The sequence below is a fragment of the Filicampus tigris genome, chromosome 1, assembly GCF_054856515.1.
Source record: "Filicampus tigris isolate MCC_2025a chromosome 1, RoL_Ftig_1.0, whole genome shotgun sequence".
Lineage (NCBI taxonomy): Eukaryota > Metazoa > Chordata > Actinopteri > Syngnathiformes > Syngnathidae > Filicampus > Filicampus tigris.
Window position 1 is genome coordinate 19,196,769 of NC_141217.1, and position 22,392 is coordinate 19,219,160.

The following is a 22,392-nucleotide window of genomic DNA, read 5'->3' on the forward strand; positions in this document are numbered from 1 at the left end:
TGATTAGTTTTTCCGTCTTGACAAAGGTCTTCCAGAAAAGGTTAAACAAACCTGAAATGATTTTTCAGGCTGAGCAGTGCTATTGCTGACGTGCCATTTGTACTGTAGATAATATCAGAATCACCCCTGAGTCTCTGGTCGCTAGGATGCGCACAGTCTTTCTGTTATGACATGTATGGTTTACTGCATCTTTCATCAGTAGCACCACAAAACAAAACAAGACACTCCAGTCGCTGGCTTGTAAACAAATATTTGGGGCTTTGGGGTAACTACCAACTCCTCAAGAGGGAAATGTATGTATTAATCAACCACGTAACTATTTTTTAAAAATCTATCTATCTATGAAAATGTGAACGAGCCATTCCGTACATGACAAATAACAACCGCCCCACACCCAGTTTCTTCGCCCATAACACGATCAGCTAGGCTGGGCAAATATCCTGCCAGCGCCACTTTCAAGCGACAGACACATAAGTGTCAAAAATACACATAAAGCCATCTCTGATTAAAATTTGCTCATGACCAGTGTTACTTTATTTTATTTGTATTTATTGACAGTATCTATTACCACAAGTAGAAGCCACTACGGTCCAGTGCTCAAGCTTCATCCACAGTAATGAAAGCCAGACTAGCTGTTAGCGCAGCAATATATGGGGCGGAGTATAGAGTCACTCAATTGCATAAGACAGGCCCCTATTTCAACGAGACACAAATGGGCTGTGTAAAGTGTACTATTACTATATTCATGATCCTTGGAAATTGTTAAAATGCAGAACATGTTTCTTCTCCTTTAATAATTTCTTTTCCCTATTTTGATCACTCCACCGCAAACTCATCAGCAGCTTACCATATATTTTATCGTAAGGCGCTAGCAGTATTGCTTTTGGACTTGAGGAATGGGAAGCACAATTATTCAAACAGTTCAGTGATGATTAATCGTTTGGTTCTAATGGTTCAAAGGTAAATCAAACATTCTTTGTCAGCATTATGCCAGGCATAAATTTGATCTTCAACACCAATCACTGGCTTGATGGACTCAAGGAGTTTATTCATCATCATTGTTTCTCTTTTACTTCTTGCCTGATCGGAGTGTCGCCTGTTTCACCGATCAAGATTTCTTTAAATAAATCTTCATACTCAACAGAGGTGATTTAAAAATTAAATTCTCTGTTCATGTGAAAATACATTCTCACACTCTCAAAGACATTTCTAAAGCAAAAACTTGCAGCTCTAACAGTATGATCAGTTGATCCAAAACCAGATTGTGTTCATTTCCATCCGTTCATCCATCCATCCATTTTGTGTATCGCTTGTCCTCAGGCTGCAGCCTATCGAAGCTGACTTTGGGTGAGAGACACCCTGGACTGGCCACTAGCCAATTGCGGGACAAACAACCATTCTCTCTTACATTCACACCTAGGGACAATTTCGCATCTTCAATTAACCTATTATGCATGTTTTGGAATGTGTGAGGAATCTGTAGTAGGCTCCTGGAATAGGAAGGAACAAGATCCAAATTTGAGAAGTAGGCCAAGTTTCAGGCCCTAAAACATAGTTTTGATATGAACAAACGGTGAGGAAAGGTTTAAAAAAATGCGCATGTGTAAATATGGCCTTCGTCTGTATCTTCCAGCACTCTTTATCCTCATGGTGTCCACCTTTGTGTCTCAAAGGCATCAGTCATGCTGGGTGACTGAGGGCCGACTGCACTGCGCACCTTAACCTAATGAAGAGCTTGGCGTGATCAATTATTTACTGTATAATTAATCATGATCCCTTTCACTCCACACACACAACAACGGTACACTCATGCACAAGCGCACGCACTGGCGCCCATGTTCCATCTCAAGGGTCCTCATTAAATGTTGATGAGCATGCCCACTATGTAGAGAATCCCCATGCGAACTATCTCTGACATCTTTTGTCCTTCTCCCACCTTTTTTCTCATCAGAACTCTGAATGTGAGCCACCTTTGACCATCTTTCACCTTCACTCTTTCTTGCCTGCCTTGTCACATGGCCTTCTTTCACATGCTGCGCCACTCGCTATTGTACCATTTGAAAAGAAATAACAAAAGGAGATAGGCAGACAGGCATGTAGGCAGATGTATGCCTGCACCTCGATCAAATTCAACAAAAGGGCGTTTTGGTGCATCAATAGTAAGACATGGTTCCAGCAGGTGTAAAGTTTAGTTTGTAGCCAACAAATCATCAGGTGCGCCAGGCGCATGTCAAAGGAAATGCCCCGAGTATGCCGGAACGCCCAGCATGGCGCAAAGAGATGAACCAAATTCCCAAAGAAGCGCATCGAGGTTCGCGTCGGCACGAAAGTCAGCAGACGGCAGCTTTAATACAGAGCCCGAGATGTGTTTTATTTTTGTTGAAATAAAATATTTTCAGATCAAACGGTGGATTGATCAAAGCGCATGGCTTGTCTAGCAACACCACTTTAGACCTCAGCAGTCTCCACAGACCAGAAGAAAGCCGTCCATCCACATTTCACCTACAGCTAACAACTCTCAGTGTTCGCTAAGTATTTGCTCATCGTCCCTTGTAAATTGATCGGCTTGTTCAAAGACCAATAGTATTTTCCCTGACATTGATCATTTAAGGGATTACAGGGACTCTTAATTTTGAACCAGTAACTCCGCGTGGATAATACAAAGTGTATTGTCACTTTATTTAATACTGTATTTTCTTTGGTTTCAAAGTAGCAGTACGTGCAAAGGTTCCGTTGTTAGAAATCATGGGAAAATGAAAATAAATCCTTCATGAACTTTGCAATTTGGCTCCGGGCAGGAATAATATAATAGGATAATCACGCACTCGCGACATGAAGCATGTACTGTATTGTTACAAAATATAAAACACTTTTATTAAGTAGAATTGAGGGACTGATTAATTAATATTTAATATGTTATGTGCACTACATAGCACACAAGTGCTGTAGGCAAAAGGAGATACCTTCTGAAGACTTGCTTACTGTGGAAAGTTGTAGTTTTTAATTTGTCCTTTAAATGCTCATATAGTCCTGAGTCCTGACCATCCTTTCCATTCCAAAAATGTGCTTTTTAGGTTCATTGAAGATTCTAAATTGACCATAGGTAAAAGTGTGAAAGGCTGTTTGTCTACAGTATATGTGAACCTGTGATTGAAAATAGCAGTTCACAGATGACCCTGAGCAGTATAAAAAGAGGTGAGTGTATACAAAACAATAAAAATGGGTTCCTTGTACCTTGTACCATATGAGCTGTAATGGCTCTTTTGGCCTGATTAAACAGAAAACCTATGTGTTTGCACTTTTGCCCTCATCTTTTCTTATCACTGTGAACAAGGCTTCAATTTGAGTGCATTGAAAACCAGCCCACCTTCCAGACACTTTTAAATGTCACAATTCCCACTTGCAGCTACTCTCTACCAAGACATATGGTGACAACAAAGAGACTGTCGCCTTTGGAACAGTTTAAAACTTCTACGGAAGCTCGTAATCCTTCTCAACTGTAAGAGATTGGGAAAAGGCTAACTTTAAATTGAACAAAGAAGCTTTTGTTGTTGAACAGCATGAAAATTGATTCGGAATTATTCAAAAATAAGTTTATTTTGTGTTGTCTTGCACAAAATAACAAAGTAGAGTCAAATTGACTCAAGTAGTGAATTGGCCAGAGATGGGCACTTTGCCCGTCCGTCCTCCATCCGCGACCTGGGCACCTTTCCGTCCTCGTTCATAAAAATAACGGTCCTCCGACCCCATCCGTCCTCATCCTTTGAAAGCACTGCCGTCCTTACATTTTGTCAATCCCCACCACCCACACCCCCAACACAAAAAAAAAAAAAGCGTCCATGCATGTTGTGGGAGAAATGATAAGGTACTGGTTTCATGATTCATAAGTATTATTTAAAGCTCATTACCTTGCTAATTTCCTATGCACATCCACTTACCGGTTGGGAATGTCGTGAGTGGATTGAATTGTTTACAACGGTTTAACCAAGATAGCATTTAGCTGCCAACACATCCAAGTCGGTCACCAGACGGAGACCACCAGGGGACACCACGAGAATATTTAAGATTGCTTTATAATGCAATACTATTGTGTTTTATTGCAGAATGTTTGTTATAATGCAGTAAGTCTTCCGTTTTATTGTGTTAACAATGATCTTGCTTTTTAAAAGGATCTAATACAACACATCAGTCGGTACTTGACCCGGTTATATGGGGGACGGACGAAAACCCACTTGTGTCCTTGCCTAGTCCGTCCTTTGGAATGCCCATCTCTGGAATTGGCCCCTTTTTGACACAACTTTTTGAGTGAATGTACATGAGAACAATAGTATTGGAGTTCAGTAACAGTTTAGCCAGTACAAAAAACAAGAGTTCATATATTAGGTACAAAGATGTAGGTATTCAATTATTCAAGTATTATCGTAGGTTGCAGATGTATTGCGCAGTGTAGATAAGTATGAATTGCTGCAATACATTACACATCACGCGATACAGTCTATGCCCATTGTTCAAGAGTCTTATGGCCTGTGGGTAGAAGCGGATTCATAGTCTTGTTGCTGTGGCTGCGACACTCCAGTAGCGTCTGCCAGATGGAAGAAGTGAAAAAAGTGTGATGCAGATATGGCACGGCTGCCATAGACGTGATGTAATGGCGTGAAGGATACTCCAGAGATGTGCTGTGCAGTTCCTTCTTCCCCTCGAAATTGCAGAGAAGTTTGGGGGATATTCCGAATTTTCTCAGAGTAGTCTGTGTTATTAAGCCTTCCTCGTGATGTGCTGTGTGATCTGGGTCCATGTGAGGTCATCACTAATTTACGTACGAAGGAGTTTGAAGGTTTTGACCTACTCCGCCTGTGTGCCAGTGATGACAAGTGGCGCAAGCTGCGCTTTCCTCCACCTCAGGTCGGTAATCATCTGTTCAGTCTTTTCATCATTAAAAAAGAGATTCTTTTCAAGGCACCAGGACACAGGCTGAGCCACCTTTCCTGTAGGCTACAGGCTCTTGTCTACAGGGGTGCAGGCCAATGACTGTCGTGTCATCAGTAAACTGATGATGGGAGGAGAAGCAGTCATGGGTGACGACGATGTACAGGAGAGGGTTGACAATAGCCTGGACAGATCACCACTCGTCCACAGGGTGACTCGAAATGGCACATTGAGCAGTAACGGATCCCAAGCAGCCTGCAAGTCAGCTGGTGTATATGAATCACCAATGTCTCTTGCATGAAAATTGATTTGAAATAAAATCGACTTCTTAGAATATGATGATGAATGGAAAATGACTTTTCTCATTAGCTCAGACTTTATGCATTGTGGGTTAAAAAAAAGCTGACAGAGCTGACCTTTTTAGAAAGCTTCCAAGTAGCACATTCTTCTATTGCTCCTGCTTAGTTGCTTTTTCTTTGCTTTTTGTTATTGCTGACGTTGAATCATTTCTTTTTTTATTTCAATGGCCCGACTTGATTAATTGCATTGAATTGAATTTGTTTTGTTTAATTTGAATCATCGCATTGAAAAACAGAATCTGTGATGTACAATTTGAATTTGAATTTTAGTTTCGAACTGAAGTCCAATGAACTTCAAACTGAATTTAAAGTTTGCGTGGTAAAGTCAGTGTCGAGATGCCACATTAGTGTAACATTGAAAGTAAAAAATGAAAATGCGTCTGTTACTTGTCAATCATGTATTAAAATGAAGTACTGTATTTGGCAGAAATTTCCTCTAATAAAAGTTCCAAGCCTGAAACCATGTCCACGCCACAACAACATGAACAGAAAGTGATGCTACAGCCAAGTCAAACAGGGACTGTCACTATTGAGCTCAAGAAGAATCCAAATGGGCAAAATCTCCCAAACGTACACATACACCAATTGGGACCAGGCTCCCAATTGTTGGATGTCTCTTAAAGATGAAAGCGAGACTTGAGTAAAGCTACAAGTATCTTAAACTGAAAATAACAGTAGTTCAAAATCACCTTGTAGAATATTACTTGAGTAAATGTATATGAGACTTGCTGTACTCAAGTATCAAAAGTATTTTTCTGATACTAAATGTTCTTCAATATTGGTTGTAAAAGTATTCTTTTAAAAAGTGAGTGGGTATAATTTTGATGATGTTCTTAATCTATTTCAATTATACCTGTATTTCGTTTATGTCAGTGGTGTATTTAAATATCTGCGTGTTGTCTAATGAGCGAAACAATCACACCACGCTGATATGCGGTGGCCTCAAAAGGGAAGAAGCAACAGAGAGAGAGAGAAAGAGAAACACACGACTGTGTGCCCATAGTAAGACTTCCTTGTCTGAAAATGTATACAGTAGACCCTGCATATTCTCAGTTCAAGTGCCTGCAGATTTTTTTACTCATTTGTTTTTCAATATATGGTGATTTTAATGGTGAAAACAATTTGTGATATTTGTGCTGACTAAACTGAGTTGCAAGCTTGGTCACACAACAAAATACAATTGCAAGTTATGGTACCATTGTACATTTGAGCGTGCTATGTAAAGGGTTTCATCCATCAACTTGTCTAGCTTTCAGCAGTTCACAATCATGAGACGTGTTTTGCTCATTTCATTTTAACTGAATGGCCAACGTATCCATGAATGATTCCATGACTTATCGAAATGAGTTATTGCACGCATGAATGTACGGTATGAAGACACACTCCTCTGTGTTGGTGCACTGATGCAGTGGACATGAGATAGAACGCTTCGATGCTATTGGATAACTTTGGAGAAATCAGATGTGTGCTGAGATTTTGAGATTGTTGGATGTGAATCGGGGCAGAACATGGTGGACAGAGCTTGCAGACAGACTTCCAATTAAGTCTTCCTCCTCAGAGTTCTTCTGAATTCATTTGGGAGCTTACTGAGAGGTTGGCAGGGAGTGTGAGGGGACTGCTTGCTCACAAACACAACTGCAGAGGTTCACCACACCCCCAGGGACCTTGCCAATTAGCGCTGTAACCCAGTGTGGACTGAGCCCAGCATGAAGTGAACCTCGTCAATTTGCAGTAATGTTTGGGTCCTTGCACACACGGCAACATCCATATAAAAATGAAGTGTCTGGTGTTTGGAAAACCTGGTAACAAGACTGCAGAGCTGGGCACTTGACCCTTTTTTGCCCGTCAGTCCTCCGTCCGCGACCTCCTCGTCCCTCTGTCCTTATTCATTGAAATTATCGTCCTCCGACCCCGTCCATCCTCGTCCTTTTAAAGCGTTTCCGTCCTTACGTCCGCCCCCCGCCCCCACCTAGCAATAAAAAAATGAAGCTAACGGCAGAGATTTGTTTAAAGCTTTAGCTTTAGCATTAGCTGGCTAATTTACTTTTCAAATGCGCTTACCTTATGGGCACCCACTTCTGGGTTAACGGTTTGACGAATCGTTTGCCAGCACATTTTGTACTGTATGTGTGTAAGGAGACAAAGTGAGTGAGTCGAGAGTTGTAATGTAACTGCTTTATTTAACAGCGCTCATTGTTTATATGTCAATGCAGCGGACTTGATACAGATCAGTCTCTGAACGGATGGGCAGAGACGCCCGGTCCAAGGAGCGCTTCCATTGGTCAGCCCTTCGGGTTGCTGATTGGCTCGATGGTTTCCCCTCCAGCAGTTTTGGTGCTGCTACGTGTGTGCAGTTGTCCCATCTGTCTTATGCTGCATTCACACCAAATCCGTTGAGGGCGTTTCTGGCGGCCCGATTCAATTGAAGTCAATGTAGTAAGCGCAAGCGGGCGCAGTTGCGTGCGGGACAGCGCGGATGATGCGCTTGGAGCGGTGGGATGCGGAGTGGGGAAAAGAAAATCCGCCCATTCAGTGCTGCTAAAACAAATTAACTTTTGTCCCTCTTTGCCTCGTTGTGGTTTGTGGACATCCCAAGCTATATGATACGGCCAGCTACCAGTACCGGGACAGGAAAAAAAGAGACCAGACCATGAGCGAGAAGCTTGTTATACCTGGTATTATTTTACTTTGTTTTACTTAGTTTTTTACAGCTGTTGAACTTTGCCATGGTGGCACTATTTGTTTGCATTAGCTTTAGCACAACTAAAGCTACGTACTACACCAGCAGCGGACAGTCAGGTGACATGCTGGCGTCACTCGTCGGTGTGCTGGCTCTGACGCTGCTCGTGCTACTGGGTCTCATCCCTTGTTGTTCTAGTAGAACTCGCGCTGTATCTCTTGTTGAAAAATCTCCTGCGCAGCTGGGTAACTAGTAGCGTGTTCGACGTGTTCGGAGGCAATTTTCGTTATTTGCCCATTTCGCAGAGTAGGTTGAGATGATCTTTGGCCGCCTCTCGACCACGTCACACAATGAGGGTCAATTAGTGGGCCGGACTAAAATCCACCTCCGCCCTTGCTTAGTCTGTCCCTTTTTTAAAACTTGTCGTCCTCCGTCCCAAAAAATGGCGTCTGTCCCGTACTGAATGCCCAGCTCTGCAAGGCTGGTGCCCTATTTTATATCTCAAGCTCATTACAGGGTGTTTCTGTTGAGTAAGTGCATCCAAAATGTGTATTCTCATGAAAAACATTGTACTTTTTTAGAAAAATATGCCGTAACTAAGGGGACCAATACAATCCAGCACCAACCACGCTTAAATAATCAGGGTCATTCCCCTGACATGCCACATTGTAGCATTATGGGCCCAAATGAGGTGGCTTCCTGGGTGACAGTGATTGGCCAAAACAGCCTCATGGTGGATGTAGCTAAGGTGATGGTTTATGCTAAGCTGCAGTGTGGTAACGAATGTGAATGTTTTCCGTGCTGCGTGGCAGACTGCATCGCTACATGTCATTCTTGACTGTGTTTGTGTGTGTCAGCATGAGCACATTAGAGCCTCTCTGTGTGATTGCTCTGCTTTCATTTGTCACTACTACAAACAGCAGGGGGCTATCGCAAAAGCTCTTCACAAGAAATATTCAGATGCCATGGGTTTTATGCACATAATTACTGTATGCTTCAAAGTTATGCAACTTACGCATGTAAGAACTTGTTTTGAATCGTAGAATGTCTCAAATACAGTCCCACAGAAGACACATGCCTTGAAAATGTATACTGTATTAGTGTCTTTTTAAAGTCACATGCCACATTTTTAAAAAAGATTTGATAAACTTTGGTGTCCTTTTATTAGGGTTGCAATATAATTTCGGCTGGATATGGCCAGGATGCTCCTTTTCAAGCTAATTTTGTTGGTCAGAAATGCCTGTGATTTGGAACAGGCCACTTTCTCATTAATATTAAAAAAACATTCAACATGTAAATAAGCTTTGCTTCAATTGCTGTTCTCCTTAATGTAACTCCTCTGAGGTTGGCAGCTGATGCAAAGTTTTAGCTTTGACAAGGCTCAGGCATCAGTCATTTTTCCTGACTTGAGTGAGCATGTAGCAGGGGTGTGGTGGACATCGGGAATATCGGGAAAATATGTGAATTTTACCGAATGGCCAGTGTATTTTCGGGCCGGGAGCCATCCGCAATACTTTTTTGTGGGCCGTGGAGGCTCTGTACGGTCATGTGACTTCCCGGTCATTATAAGTAGGCCATAATAATTACAACAAATCACCAACAGGGCTGCTCACAGTCTGATTATTTAGCTTTTCAAAATAATGAAAAATGGTGTTTCTTCATTCACGCAGTGACGTGTGAAAGAGAGAGTATTGGCAGAATTTGATGAAGCATGTAGACATATGGACACAGACTGCAGCTTCACATTCTTCCATTTTGCCTCTCCCAACCTTGACAAGAAACACATAGCTTTCAGACCATGAAGGTGCCTATGAGGGGACGAGGCAGACGCTGACATTTATTTCCTAACCATCCATCATACCGGTGCCTTGGCCTGTATCTTAATTTGCCTGTGTCAAAGAATTTTTTTTTTTTTTCGCCTCTTAAATGCTTGAGCACTTAAGCGTCTGCAGCATTCCACCTGCCAATGATAATATTTGCTTGTCATAAGAGAGCTGCCACAAGAAGTTAAGCTCCACATTTCAGAAGAATACTTTTTATTTACCGCTGTCACTTCTCACTGGAGTTCATGGAAACAGGCATCCTTGCTCAGAGAGAGCAATGTTACAGTGTGCTAAATCGAGTAATATCACACCTGAGTCAGCAAACTACAAAGCACGGCTGATTATTCAACCCACCTTCTATTAGTGCACAAGTAACAGCAAAAGATGAACATCAACAGTTGTAAAATAAGCACCAAAAAATATGCTAAAGTCCAGAGCTGGGCAGTCCGTCCCGGGGCCGGACCGGTCGGACCCTCCAACACAGATGCCCATTTTTTGGGGCAGGGGGTGGGGGCTGACAAATTCTTAAAAAGGGCTGGACTAAGCATGGCCGGAAGTGGATTTTAGTCCGGCCCACTAATCGGCCCTCATGCGTGTGACGTGGTCGCGAGGCTGCCAAATTTCATCTCAGCCTACGGTGAAAGGCTTCTTTTTAGGCTTCTTTATACTCCCGTGTCGGCGCGAGCGACAACTGCCGCATTGATTCACATGACCGACGCATTGTGCTGTTGGCGACTCGTCTGCAACACATGCCACGCACACATCAGGAATTGTTGCTGCTCTGGTCGGTCCATTATGTCGCATCTTGCGATGACATACAGTTTCCCACCACGCAGCTTGTTGCTGCTGCAAAGCAAACTAGTTTGGCAGCAGCGTGGGTGTCAAGTCACCTATGCGTGTGTAAAGGAGCTACTCACCCACGTTCCCCCTTAGCCGCCACCTTCCAGAGCGTTTTCGCAATAAAATTAAATGCATCGTCTAGTCATCTCGGTCCCTTTATGGTTGTAGCAGGCACAATATCCCTTGTTGTCGCTGTCTTTTTGAAGCGACGCCCCCCGACTTGGAACGTAAGTGTTTCAAAACAACTTGTGTCCACGAGTATAGTCAAGCTGCGCGCAGCACTTAAGGATAATGCTGGTACATCAAGGTGGAGTTCATGCACTTCTCCTGCCGTCTTCCCTACTTCTGGAATATTGCTTAACTCATATTCCACAAATGCATAAAAATAGATTCCAAAGGGTGTGAAACATACTTTGTCCTGTTATTTCGTGAGAGTCAAAAATAGTCTGTGGTGTTGTTCTGTGGAGTTCGCATGATTCCCACATTTGCTGGCGATCGGTCGCCGTTTTGGACAACAGAACTGACAGCGGCCATCTTGAAATACGGCGTAGCAAACCTGCTGTGTAGTGGTTTGCTGGAATGCTTTTATTTTGAAGGCCGAGAAGTGTGAAGGAGGGGAAGTGTGGAAAATAAATAAGTAACTTGTTGACTGCGACTTCACGCTGTCTGTTGGACCCAAATAATTATACAAATACGACAAAACCAACCCCGGGGCTCGCAATAATTTTTATGAATCAGGGCGAGGGTGGTCGAGGCCGGAAGGGTACCCAGGTCAAGGGTGGAGGGTCGCGGCCGGACCGGCAAAAAAGGGTCAAGTGCCCAGCTCTGCTAAAGTATTACACAGTTTTTTTCGTTTGTTTTCAATTCTTCATAATACATAGTGGTACACAAGGTAAACAAACACTATGCTGCAATTGCAAAGTGAAGTTATTAACTGTCATCCTACCAAATAGGATGAGTCAATCCTGCTCATGAAATGAGGGTTCAATTGGGGTTCAATGTCTAGACTAAATTAAAAGTATGCATATTCCTCGCTGTGTCGTATGCTTGATACTGAAAATGTATGAACTGTTCCCTGTGAAATATTCAGGATCTACACAGTCCAGTGATCAAATGGTAATCATAATCATAATAAGGCTGTGGAAATTCTCATCTTACTTAACTTGTTGGGCTAATTTTCTGCATGTACTTAATGCATCCTGAACAAATTACAACAAGTGTTCACATTTGGTTTGGGTGACGTGATATTGAGTTGATGTTCCAAAACTCCAACTCTATTTGTCATTAGCTAAAATTAACTTTGTGTCATCACATTTGGACTGCGCCCAAAACAAAATACTCCGAGACGTGAGTAACTTCAATTATAGAAACACTACAGTGCTATCGCCAACTTCTCCCATAAATCCTGTGATGTCACGTGAAAGTCAAACAATGTTGTGTAACATACTCAACCATGAAACAAAAACTGGAGGGTAATATGTAATTATGTATGTACTGTGTGGTGTGCACGTGTTCATAATTGCATATGTTTTGTACAAAAATAAAAAGAAAATTAAAAAATAGGCAAAATTGTGGCATGGTACAGGTAGGAGGACCCAAATGCAACAATAATGGGCAGATAATTGAACAAAAACAAAGGAACTAAATGCACACAGATTTAATTCAACAACGACAGCTGAGCAGGCCATGAAGGAAGAGAAGGATCTGATTAGAGAAAAAACACGATTGATGACTGACCAGTGAGTGAAATATGGGCAACAGGTAAGACCAGACAGACAATTGTATTATTGATGAACGTGGCCTATGCACAGACACAGGAAATCAATAAACAACAACACAGAATGAAGAAAATTAATAATTAAACAAAGTGTACCACTAATCAAAGTATCATTAGCAAGAAATCAAACGCAGGTACCAGTCCAGACAAGAATGCGACAGAATATGCCCACAGTCTTATAGGACTGCTAGGGTAAAGTTTTTAGCACAACAGGCTCACAGCTCTCAAACTTAAGCGGGGCACATGAAATCCATTGGGGGGTGGGGGGTTATGGGGGGGGGGAGAGCAGTTATTACTAATACCATACAGACAGTACATATTTTGTTCCATATATTTGATTATATATATATATATATGTATATGTATGTATGTATGTATATATGTGTGTATGTATATATGTATGTATGTATGTATATATATATATATATATATATATATATATATATATGTATGTATGTATGTAGATTTTCATGGCATATATTACAAGATGCAAACTACACACAGCACACCGCATGAGCTGCGGGTGATCGGATTCTTTGATCGGCAATAAAAGGCTTTGATCGAATATGCCGATCACGTCATTTTTCACGGAAATCAGCCGATCATTATCGGTGCCCGATCCATCCATCAGTAAATATAAAAGATTGCATTATATAAAGGTGCGGCTTATTTAAGGTTTTTCCCAAAATGTTCTAAAAAATAGAGTAGGTGCGGCTTATATAACGGTGCGGCTTATAGCCTGGAAAATACGGTACTTTTACAGTATGTTAAATAAAATATTGTCTTATAAAAATATTGTATCATAATGTGTTATGAATACAATGATGAAGTATACCACAGAGGTCATTTTTTATGTTCCCTCATGTTTTATGTTCCTTCGTAAAAATATAATGGGGAAAAAAAACTGTTCCAGTGAATCTCATTTGCTGCAGTGATGATTTGCGGATTTTTATAAATAGGAGTTTTTATTTGTTTCTTTTTACATGGAGTCATCACAGGGAGCTAAAGCAAAGGAGGGATTTATCCTAGTTATGATCAGGCCTAAAGGCCTGCCAGGGGTTTCTGCCCAACCTGAACCCCACAAAACGCCTGATATGTCACTCCCTTGTCCAGTGGGATTAACCTGCAAAACAAAAACAAAAATTGCTCCTTAAATGAAGTCAGATTAGCAATACCGCTCCTAAAAGAAAAACAAAACAGAAAAACATTATTTCAAGCCTTGGAGAGATCTATGCCTTGGTGCCATTTTAGCTTTGTTCTTACACTATATATTTATATGCATTACTCCGACTGTGTAAAAGCTTCTTTTCAAATGGCCGCTTGAGCAGATTGCTGCAAAAAGTAATTAGTGACTGCGTTCAGTTTGCAGAGATCTAGGAAGTATTGAAAGGAAGAAGAAATCTCTTTATTAGTCCATGAGATTGGAAAATTCAATTTTATGCAAGAGAAATGGTGTACAGCAATTGTTTGGATTGCTCGCAAATAGTTTTTGGTTGCTTTTATTTGGGAAAGTGAATCCAGAGAAGTAGACTATGTGAGAGTGTAGATGTGTGTGTGTTTCTACCCTCTTAATGATTGGAATGCCATCTGATTGCCTCGGGGTACACCCATTAAATGTGCTGCAAAAATCACAATAGCACAGAACAGTTGAGCTCCACACAGTGTCAAAATCAAATCAGCGCAAAAAAACCCCAAATCATCTTGAAAAGTTTACTTTCATTGATTAAAGAATTGAGTAAACATTTGTTGTCGACCAGTGTTAATGCACTTTTCCTACTTTGACTTTCTGGCCATTAAAACTGACATATTAGCTAAATGTCATCCCCATTAAAAATGTTGTATGATGATGTATCAATACGAATACATTAGAATGAAATTCAATTAATAATTAACGCATCATTCAGGCTGGAGTTATAGTCTGGTTCTGTCATAGACCAAAGTAAAAAGAAGAGCAGATGCAGAGAACAAAAAGAAGTAATTTAATTCCATGGAGTAAACAGAATAAGTACATAAAGATTGTCTCTCGAGCTCATTTGGCTCTGGCAGTTTTCCAATGGTGTACTGTTTAGTCGATGCACTAAGCCCATTTTAACTTACCAGGTAGATGGCCAAGCATCATACTTAATTTACTTACTTTTAATTTACATCTGCTTCGCGGATTTTAGGTTCAGCGTTTGAACCTCGGCTGCGGCCTTCCTGTGTAGAGTTCGAATGTTCTTCCTACTTGGGTGTTCTCCGTACTCCAGATTCCTCCCACATTCCCAAAGCATCCATGTTAGGTTCAAAGAAGACTCTAAATTGCCCATGGGAGTGAATGTGAGTGTGATTGTCTTGCAACCAGTTCTGGATAAATCCCACCTGTCTCCCAAAGGCAGAGCCTGGCAGGGAAACTGGCGGCCCCTGTGAAAAATCAATTATCGTACTACTGATACTTTAGCTCTACTTCAAATAGTTCCATCTACCTGCTACATGATTAATAATGAACTCATTGATGAGAGTTCAGAAGCATTTAATGGCTTGTTTTTTTAATCGAGTTCTTTCAGCAATATGAAACAATAATTGAGGATTCATATTTTATATTTAGCCTTGACATCCAATTCGCCTCATCCAAAACATGTTTTATCATCATGTCAGGACAAGCAAGTTGGTCAAATGGTTCCGAAAGATGAAATTCAAAATTTCTCTGTACACAGGTCACGCTGGAAGTTTGTATTAAACCAAAAAATGATTTTGACACTGCTACAATAGTTTAGTAGGGCAAAACGTGTACAGTACATGTCCACATATGTGTTCTATGGATTTATTGAACAAGGCAAACATCCTTCCTCACGCTCCACATACTGTGCAAGGCCATCATCTGCTCACACTTGTCATGCTAAACACACTTGTAACACAGACGAGACCCATTTCACCTCGCTCTGGGACTTTCGGAAAAACACTATTCTAGCATGACCTGTACTTGTATCTCGTTTGAAATCACATTTATAAAGCAATAATGGTTATTTGAATTCTTCAGAACTGTGTCATTTTAGTATAACATGTATAGGATTTAGGTGAAATTCACATTTGTGCTTTCGATTTTCTGGGGAAGTTGTGGCATATGTTCTTCGTGTGACTACCAATCTCAGACTGGTTTGATTAGCTTCCCAAGTGTGCCTAATCAAACGAAATGAAGTTACAATTTTCATGCGGTGTGGGTTCCCCCATACCGCATGAAAATTGTAAGAAGGATCCCATTTCAAGAACACTTGATCATCAAAATAATCATCCAAAAAAGGTGTGTGTGTCATTATAAAGTTGCATTAAGGAACGTTTCTCTCCAGCAGATGCACCGTATTAAGAGAGCAGCTGTTAAAAGGCCACTCATGTGTCTCTAGAGTCCTAAGAACCACTCGATGTGGGATGCTCCAAAAGGCTTGCAGTCATGCATAAAGCTGGATTTCGGCAACCCCTGAAAAATGCTCTCAAGGAGGAAACGTTTGCAGGGGCTTCCGAAATAAATGAGAGACTATTTGGCTAACTGTTTTATTGACTGATAGATGTCGGGCCACTTTGTACGTCATTTGCAGCAGTAAAAAGTTGATATTATTTATTGTATTTCTTTCATTATTTTCCATGCGCATTTAACAACTTTAAAAACCATTTAAAAAATAATATAGCTGGCAGCCATGTTCATTCAAAACATTATGAGATAACCGTCATGTGTGTAAACGTTGGACTGGACTCCAATGATATACACAAACAGCTTCACTGAATGGAATGCATCTTTTATGTAGCATTAATCCTGAAACAATGAAGACATATTGTTTCCAGCCAATAATGTGAAATAAGTCTACCGAGTGAAATTCCACTTTTGATGTGAAAGATGCAGCGCCGGGCGGTCTTTTGATGGCACAAAATACACTTTGGCTGTTTCTGAGCCCTTCATTGTTTTTCTTTGTCAACCTCATTATCCAATGTGCGTCTGTTGTCCCACAGACCTCTCGTTGGACCCAACATGGACGTACCCATGTTTTGAAAATGTTGTCATAAAAATATATCAATCCACAGACTTCTCGGCTCGTTTTTTACAAGCTAAACTAATTAATTTCTACCAATCAAGCCACATGTAAAATTAATGAAGCCTTCCTTTAATGGCCCCGACCTTTCTTATCTTTTAGAACACCTTGTGCTCTATGAACCCTCACGAGCTCCGAGATCCTCCGGCTCACACACACAAACACACGATGCAAAAAAATGTAGAATCTTTTGAAATCCCCCCCTAAATTAAACAGTTGTGCATAATAATTAGTAACATGGTATTTCATGAAGTCATTTTGGGGAGATAAATACTGTTGTCATCGTAGTAGTTTTGTTCAATACAAACCCATTGGTTATAGAAATATGTGTAATTGTTGCTGATTAAAAACATAATAATAATGTGTCAATAAAGTGTAAAATATCACAATAAATCGCATTGACTCCTTGTGGGAAAAAACATTTGCCCAATAATTTGGAAAGCAGTCTAAAGTTCACCATGATTAGCGATGAAAAGAAAATCTTGGTGCTCAAAGCTACCTTTTGAGGTCCAGACAGCGTCGCTCACTTTGACACTGAACTGTGTCTGCAGTCCGGTGATGAAGCGCACTGCCATTTTCTGATCCTTTCTCTGACAGGAAAGTATCCCGACACTTAATTTGTTCTATGTTCCCATTGGATCACTGGCTATCTGTGTGTTTTTGCTATTGTTTTGTTTCCCTTCATTTACCCTCATCACTTCTCTGTTGCATTATTATTAAGTCATCATTCATCATGTAAATGGTGCTATGATTAACATTTGCTGTGTTCTTAAGAGCGTTTTGATGAGATGACAAAGGTTTTGTCATCAACTTTTGTCAGATGAAAAAAAAGAACTGATGTTCTGTTTGATATACTCATTATCATATCACATAACACGGCTCATTTCAGATTGGAAGTGGACTGTGATGCCAAAGGATGCTTTCACAAATGTAGTTTGCTTTCTTTGGTCCAAACATTTATCCAATCGCCTACCAAGCTCAATTTTTTTAAATGCCTGCCTCGTTTGTATGATCTCTGTCCAGATTAGGTTAATTTAGTGAAAATTCACTTTTTCGTATGTATAACCACCAAGAGAAAGATGCAGTTGGATAAGAAAATGTACAGATTTAAAACTAATCATTTTGTATCTGAGTGAAGATGATACGGATCCTGTGGGAAGGATTTGAATAGAAATTAAAATGAACAATGCATTATGGATTGACCCCAGGAGCACTTTACATATGATTAGGATGAAAACTCCAACCGAGAAACCTTTGAAAATACAGTAGAGTAATTGTAGATGAGCAAGGAGATTGCAAAATCTATTGACTAATCTGTGGAGCTGCACAAAGTAAAGAAAGATGTAATAATCAATAGCTTAGACTTGTGAAACATTGATGAAGTGGAGCCGCACACAAGAATGGAGGAGGAGGATTCAACATACTTAGTCTGGTTTTGTTTATGCTTCCGCAACATTGGCTATCTAATAGTCAATGCTCAATGCCTTGCTCAGAGGCACTTCAACTGGAGTCAGGAAGAAACTCAACAAAACTAGGAAACCATTTCTAAGTAAAGCAACTCTGCATAGACTAGGTCACCACACTCGAGAACAAATTTCAACGAATTGCTGATCTCATTGAGAGAACTGCTGGAACAACATGAACAGCCTCTCAGAGTTCTACATTCTATATAAGAAGAGCTGAAATGTCAAGAATGGCTCTGCAAAGAGTCCCAAAAAGTCATTTCATCAAATCACAGGACTGAAGTTACCGTACCTTATTTACTCATGACGTAAACTGACACAGTCCTATCGTGTGTAATCCTTGTGAATTTTAGTTTTTTTTTTCTTTTTTTTACTGATCCATTTTAGAATGCTGCGTCTCAGTATTAAAAATCCAGCAGTTGTTAATGGTTGAAAGGATTATTTATATCCAGTTCTTTCAGCAAGATGAATTAATTGCAATTGTGTCTACTTGTCAAATGTGTTCTGCCTTGTGAAAGGCAATTTCCTTTTATTGACAAATGACACACTTGAAAAATGTATGTGGAAAATACTACACAGTATCGCTAAACATGTCTGAAAGTTAGTACATCTAGCAACACATACAACACACAATGCAGAAAATCCACATACTTCCAAGGTACGATTTGCAATCCCCTTTTCAATATGTGTGGTCATGTCAGCTTGTGCGGGTCCTTACAAATGATCTTGTTAACCGTATAGATAAATACCCATGAGATGCCAAAAGATCTGACATGAGAAAGCCGCATCACCTGGATCAAAATTACCGAAGCATTTCTGCTTCAAGCTAGACAAGACAGGTTCAAAGTGGGCAACATTTAAATACAAATTTTAAAATTCCCATTAGAGACAGAAATTCACTGCAAGATGTGACATTCTGCAATGTGTGCAATTTGTCATTAACCGCATTTCAATGGTGCTGTTGCCTTCAATTGGGATGTGAAGAATTTCAAATGTAATGGAATGTATACTTCAACATAATACCCGTGTTGGAGTCATAATGTCAGCTGGCCCATTGGGGGTATAGTGACACACATTACGGACAAAAAAAAAAAATGCTCACACCCGAACGGATGAGCAGATTGAAAGGCAGCCATTTCGAACACCCGGTGTAGAAAACATAAACCAAAAAAAGCTTGATGGAAATGGAAATAAAACTCTGCGGCATTAAATATGAAAGCCTTGAAGGTGATTGATTCAACAGGTATACGAAAATGACTTTAGATTCTATTCAATGGAGCTGCCCTATCCTGACAAGCTAAGTTCAATTTTTCTTTGTTCATATCTTCTACGTGAATTTTAAATGTGCATTTATAAAGTGAAATGAGAGGTACAGTATACGAAATGAAGATGAAATCACCAACCCAAAAGCCCAATGTGCAACACATCAAGTGTAATAATTAATCCAACTTTGAAACACACACATTCACACAATTGGTACAAGCAACCTCAATCTAAAAGTAATGCAGCCCAACCAACCAACCTGTGTAGTCAGTGAAATCGAAAGTGTGATACCACGTCAAAGTCACAGCTGAAGCAAACAAAGAGAAGTGATAGTAAAATCGCATTACATACTGAATCTTGGAGGTTCCCGCTCCATGCTGCTTGCTGCTTAGTTGCAAAAGCAAGTGACATCAAAGAGAGCGAGAGGCAGAGAAAGAATATGCCGCCAAGCTCGCTCGACCTCCCCTCTCCTGTCTCTCTTTTTCTCCTGTCTGCGCCTCACTGCCGTGATGGTGTTAACCTATTTTTATTCCTTTACCTACGTTTCATCTCTCCCATTCATCACTCGCTATCTCGGTCCTTTGTCTTTTATTCTCTCAATTAGGCACACGCATAAACACACATACACATTCCCAATTCCGGCAGCCTTGGTTGCCATGCATACCAGATGTGGGTAAAGAATGCTGCATGCACAAAAAGTAGTGCAAGTACTGCTATTGTTAACGTGTTAAAAAAAAAAAAAAAAAAAAAAAAAAAAAAAAGCCATAACATGAGAACCTCTAAAGTTATGCAACCATACAAAAGTACTTTTTCCATAGGGCACAATCTACAGTGAGTCATCTACCGGTAATTCATTATTTGTAATTTTGTTCTGTCTTTCTTCTATTCAACCACATCATTTGTCATTAGTCAGTCTAACGAGCACTACAATTAACATTTGCATTCCCTTTGCTATCTCGTTAAAGCTCATCCATCCTATCAAATCACACTTTCTGGCCTGACCAAAAATTACAAATGCTTTTTGAGCAGCCCCTTTCAGATGGGGGAAAAATTGGAAGGTGATTGCAGGTGAAAAAATGATGCCTTTCTTCAGTTGATTGCTCTTCTACTGAAGATAATTTGAGGGTGAGTCAGTGTGAAAATCATGTGAGTCACAAATTGAAGCTACGGACTGAAACAAAAATGCTTAAAATACAATACATTCAAAGCAGATCTTGACGAGTTTTGTACAAATAAGATGGAATGTCCAAGCATTTTTGGGAATGGATCAGCCCCTGAACAGATTAGAATGGACGTCATGTCACAGCAGCACTTTTATCAGAACAAATGTCCAAGAATAAATAAGTGAGATGAATGCTTGGTGTAAAGGATGTTTTCATCATTTCCCTTTACTCAGTTGAACGAGACCGACCAGTTGTTTTCTCTGGAGAAAAAAAATAAATCACATTGAATTGACGCTCCAATACTTATGTAACATTGTTGCCCTTTGTTTTAGGTTTTAGGAGAATAAACTTGCAAATATGTGATTGTTTATTCAACATACTAGATAAAATCCATGTTGAGCATTTTATCGTAAACAATATATGAATCCATTGTCATTAAGTTCTTTTCACTTTTCATAGCAGAAAGGAATGAACATAGCAGTAGACATTACTTATTTGATATAAATTGTTTAAGAAGCTTTTGTTATTTTTGTTTTAAATGTGAAATACCAGGTGTTTGAGTATGGTAAAATTCAGTAAATGTAGCTAAATACATAAAAATGAGTCAAGCATGATTTTTACACTTCATGAGCATACAGTGACTGCATACATGAATTAAGCAACAAAATGTTTTCTTGTCTTGACAATGTCAACATGTTAATTGTTGAGACTGATTCAAAGTGTAGTTTGAGTCAAATGGGAGAAAAGATTTTACAGTAGTTTTGATCATTTATAACATTTTTGCCACTTTAGTTTAGACACACGGACAAAATGTTTGGTACCTTGCTGCTCAAGGAAGAAAACCTCATTCTAGTCACTGAAAGATCTTAAACTGATGAGGCTGGAAGATGCCTAAATGAATGGCTGAAACACCACAAAGATTCTCGCAGAATGTCCTTCGACGGATGTGTCAATGTATACAGATGCAAAAATGCAACATACTATCCGTAGGAAAAAAAACACTGTACCAAAACATGGGCAAACAGTAGCTCAGTTACGTTCTGGTGTTGCTTTGCTACATCTGGCACAGGGTCAGCTGAATCTGTGTGGGATACAATAAAAGACTCCATACATATAAAAGCATTCTGAAATGAAATTTGCAGCCCGCTGTCAAAAAAGCTTGGGCTACATGAGCCACGACCTGTGTGGTCATGGCTCTTCCAAAAGACAAAGACTCAAAACACACAGTTGAAAACACCAGGGAATGGCTCAAAACAAAAACTGGAATACAAGCATGAAGACCTAATCTACGGTGTATCCCATTGCGCAACCGTGGAAGGATGTGAAACATGCAGTCTAGAGAAGGCGCATTTTGAACCTGAGACAGCTGGCGCAGTTTGCACACCGAGACATTTGTCAATAGGTAGACGAGTCTTGTTGACAGTTACAACCCAAACATGTTTTCTTCAAGAATATGTTCTATGCAAGCCCACTAGTTGAAACAAGGCATTCTGATAAATATTGCGTTTGTGGAAAATGAGTTAATGCACCCATTTTTAGCCATCTCTGGGGGCGGCCATTTTACCACTTCTGTCGACTGAAAATGACATCACAGCTGCTCACGGCTCAGGTAACGACCAATCACGGCTGACCTGTTTTCTAAAGCTGAGCCGTGATTGGACAAAATGGCCGCCCCTGAGATGGCTAAAAAGGGGTGGATCTTAACTCATATTCCACAAACGCAATATTAATCAGAATGCCCTTTTTCAACTAGTGGGCCTTCAGGGAACATATTCTTGAAAAAAATGTGTTTGGGTTGATTTCTACTTTAAGTTTGTTGCCGTTTATTTGTTGTCTAATCATGAATATAAAGCAATGCCTGACATCAATTTCAGCTATGTCTTTGAACATTTTCTTCTTTTACCGGTATGGTATCAACTATTGTCCCCGTGTGTATGTAATTGGGGGGATCAGATTCAGTGCCCTCCAGGAACAGGCAAACCATCATTTAGATGGCCTTAAGACTGTCACATTATATTGTGTTTGCTGGAATTTGGTTCT

At 40.2% G+C, this 22,392-nt stretch overlaps 2 protein-coding genes across 4 annotated transcripts in view; one reads left to right on the plus strand and one right to left on the minus strand.

Moving 5' to 3' along the window:
• plch2a (phospholipase C, eta 2a) overlaps positions 1-22,392 on the minus strand; it is a 136,514-nt gene that overhangs the window by 89,525 nt on the left and 24,597 nt on the right. Inside the window, exon 1 of one of the 3 annotated variants that reach the window (XM_086024642.1) lies at positions 19,541-19,605. The exons of the other annotated variants lie outside the window; for them this stretch is intronic. Within the exon in view, the coding sequence (XP_085880768.1) occupies positions 19,541-19,565 (25 nt within the window). The 5' untranslated portion in view covers positions 19,566-19,605. Of the gene's footprint in view, positions 1-19,540; positions 19,606-22,392 lie in introns of those variants that run through there. 3 annotated transcript variants of the gene reach the window in all.
• Positions 1-22,392, plus strand: part of pex10 (peroxisomal biogenesis factor 10) — a 94,253-nt gene that overhangs the window by 41,802 nt on the left and 30,059 nt on the right. The gene's annotated exons all lie outside the window — the stretch shown is intronic.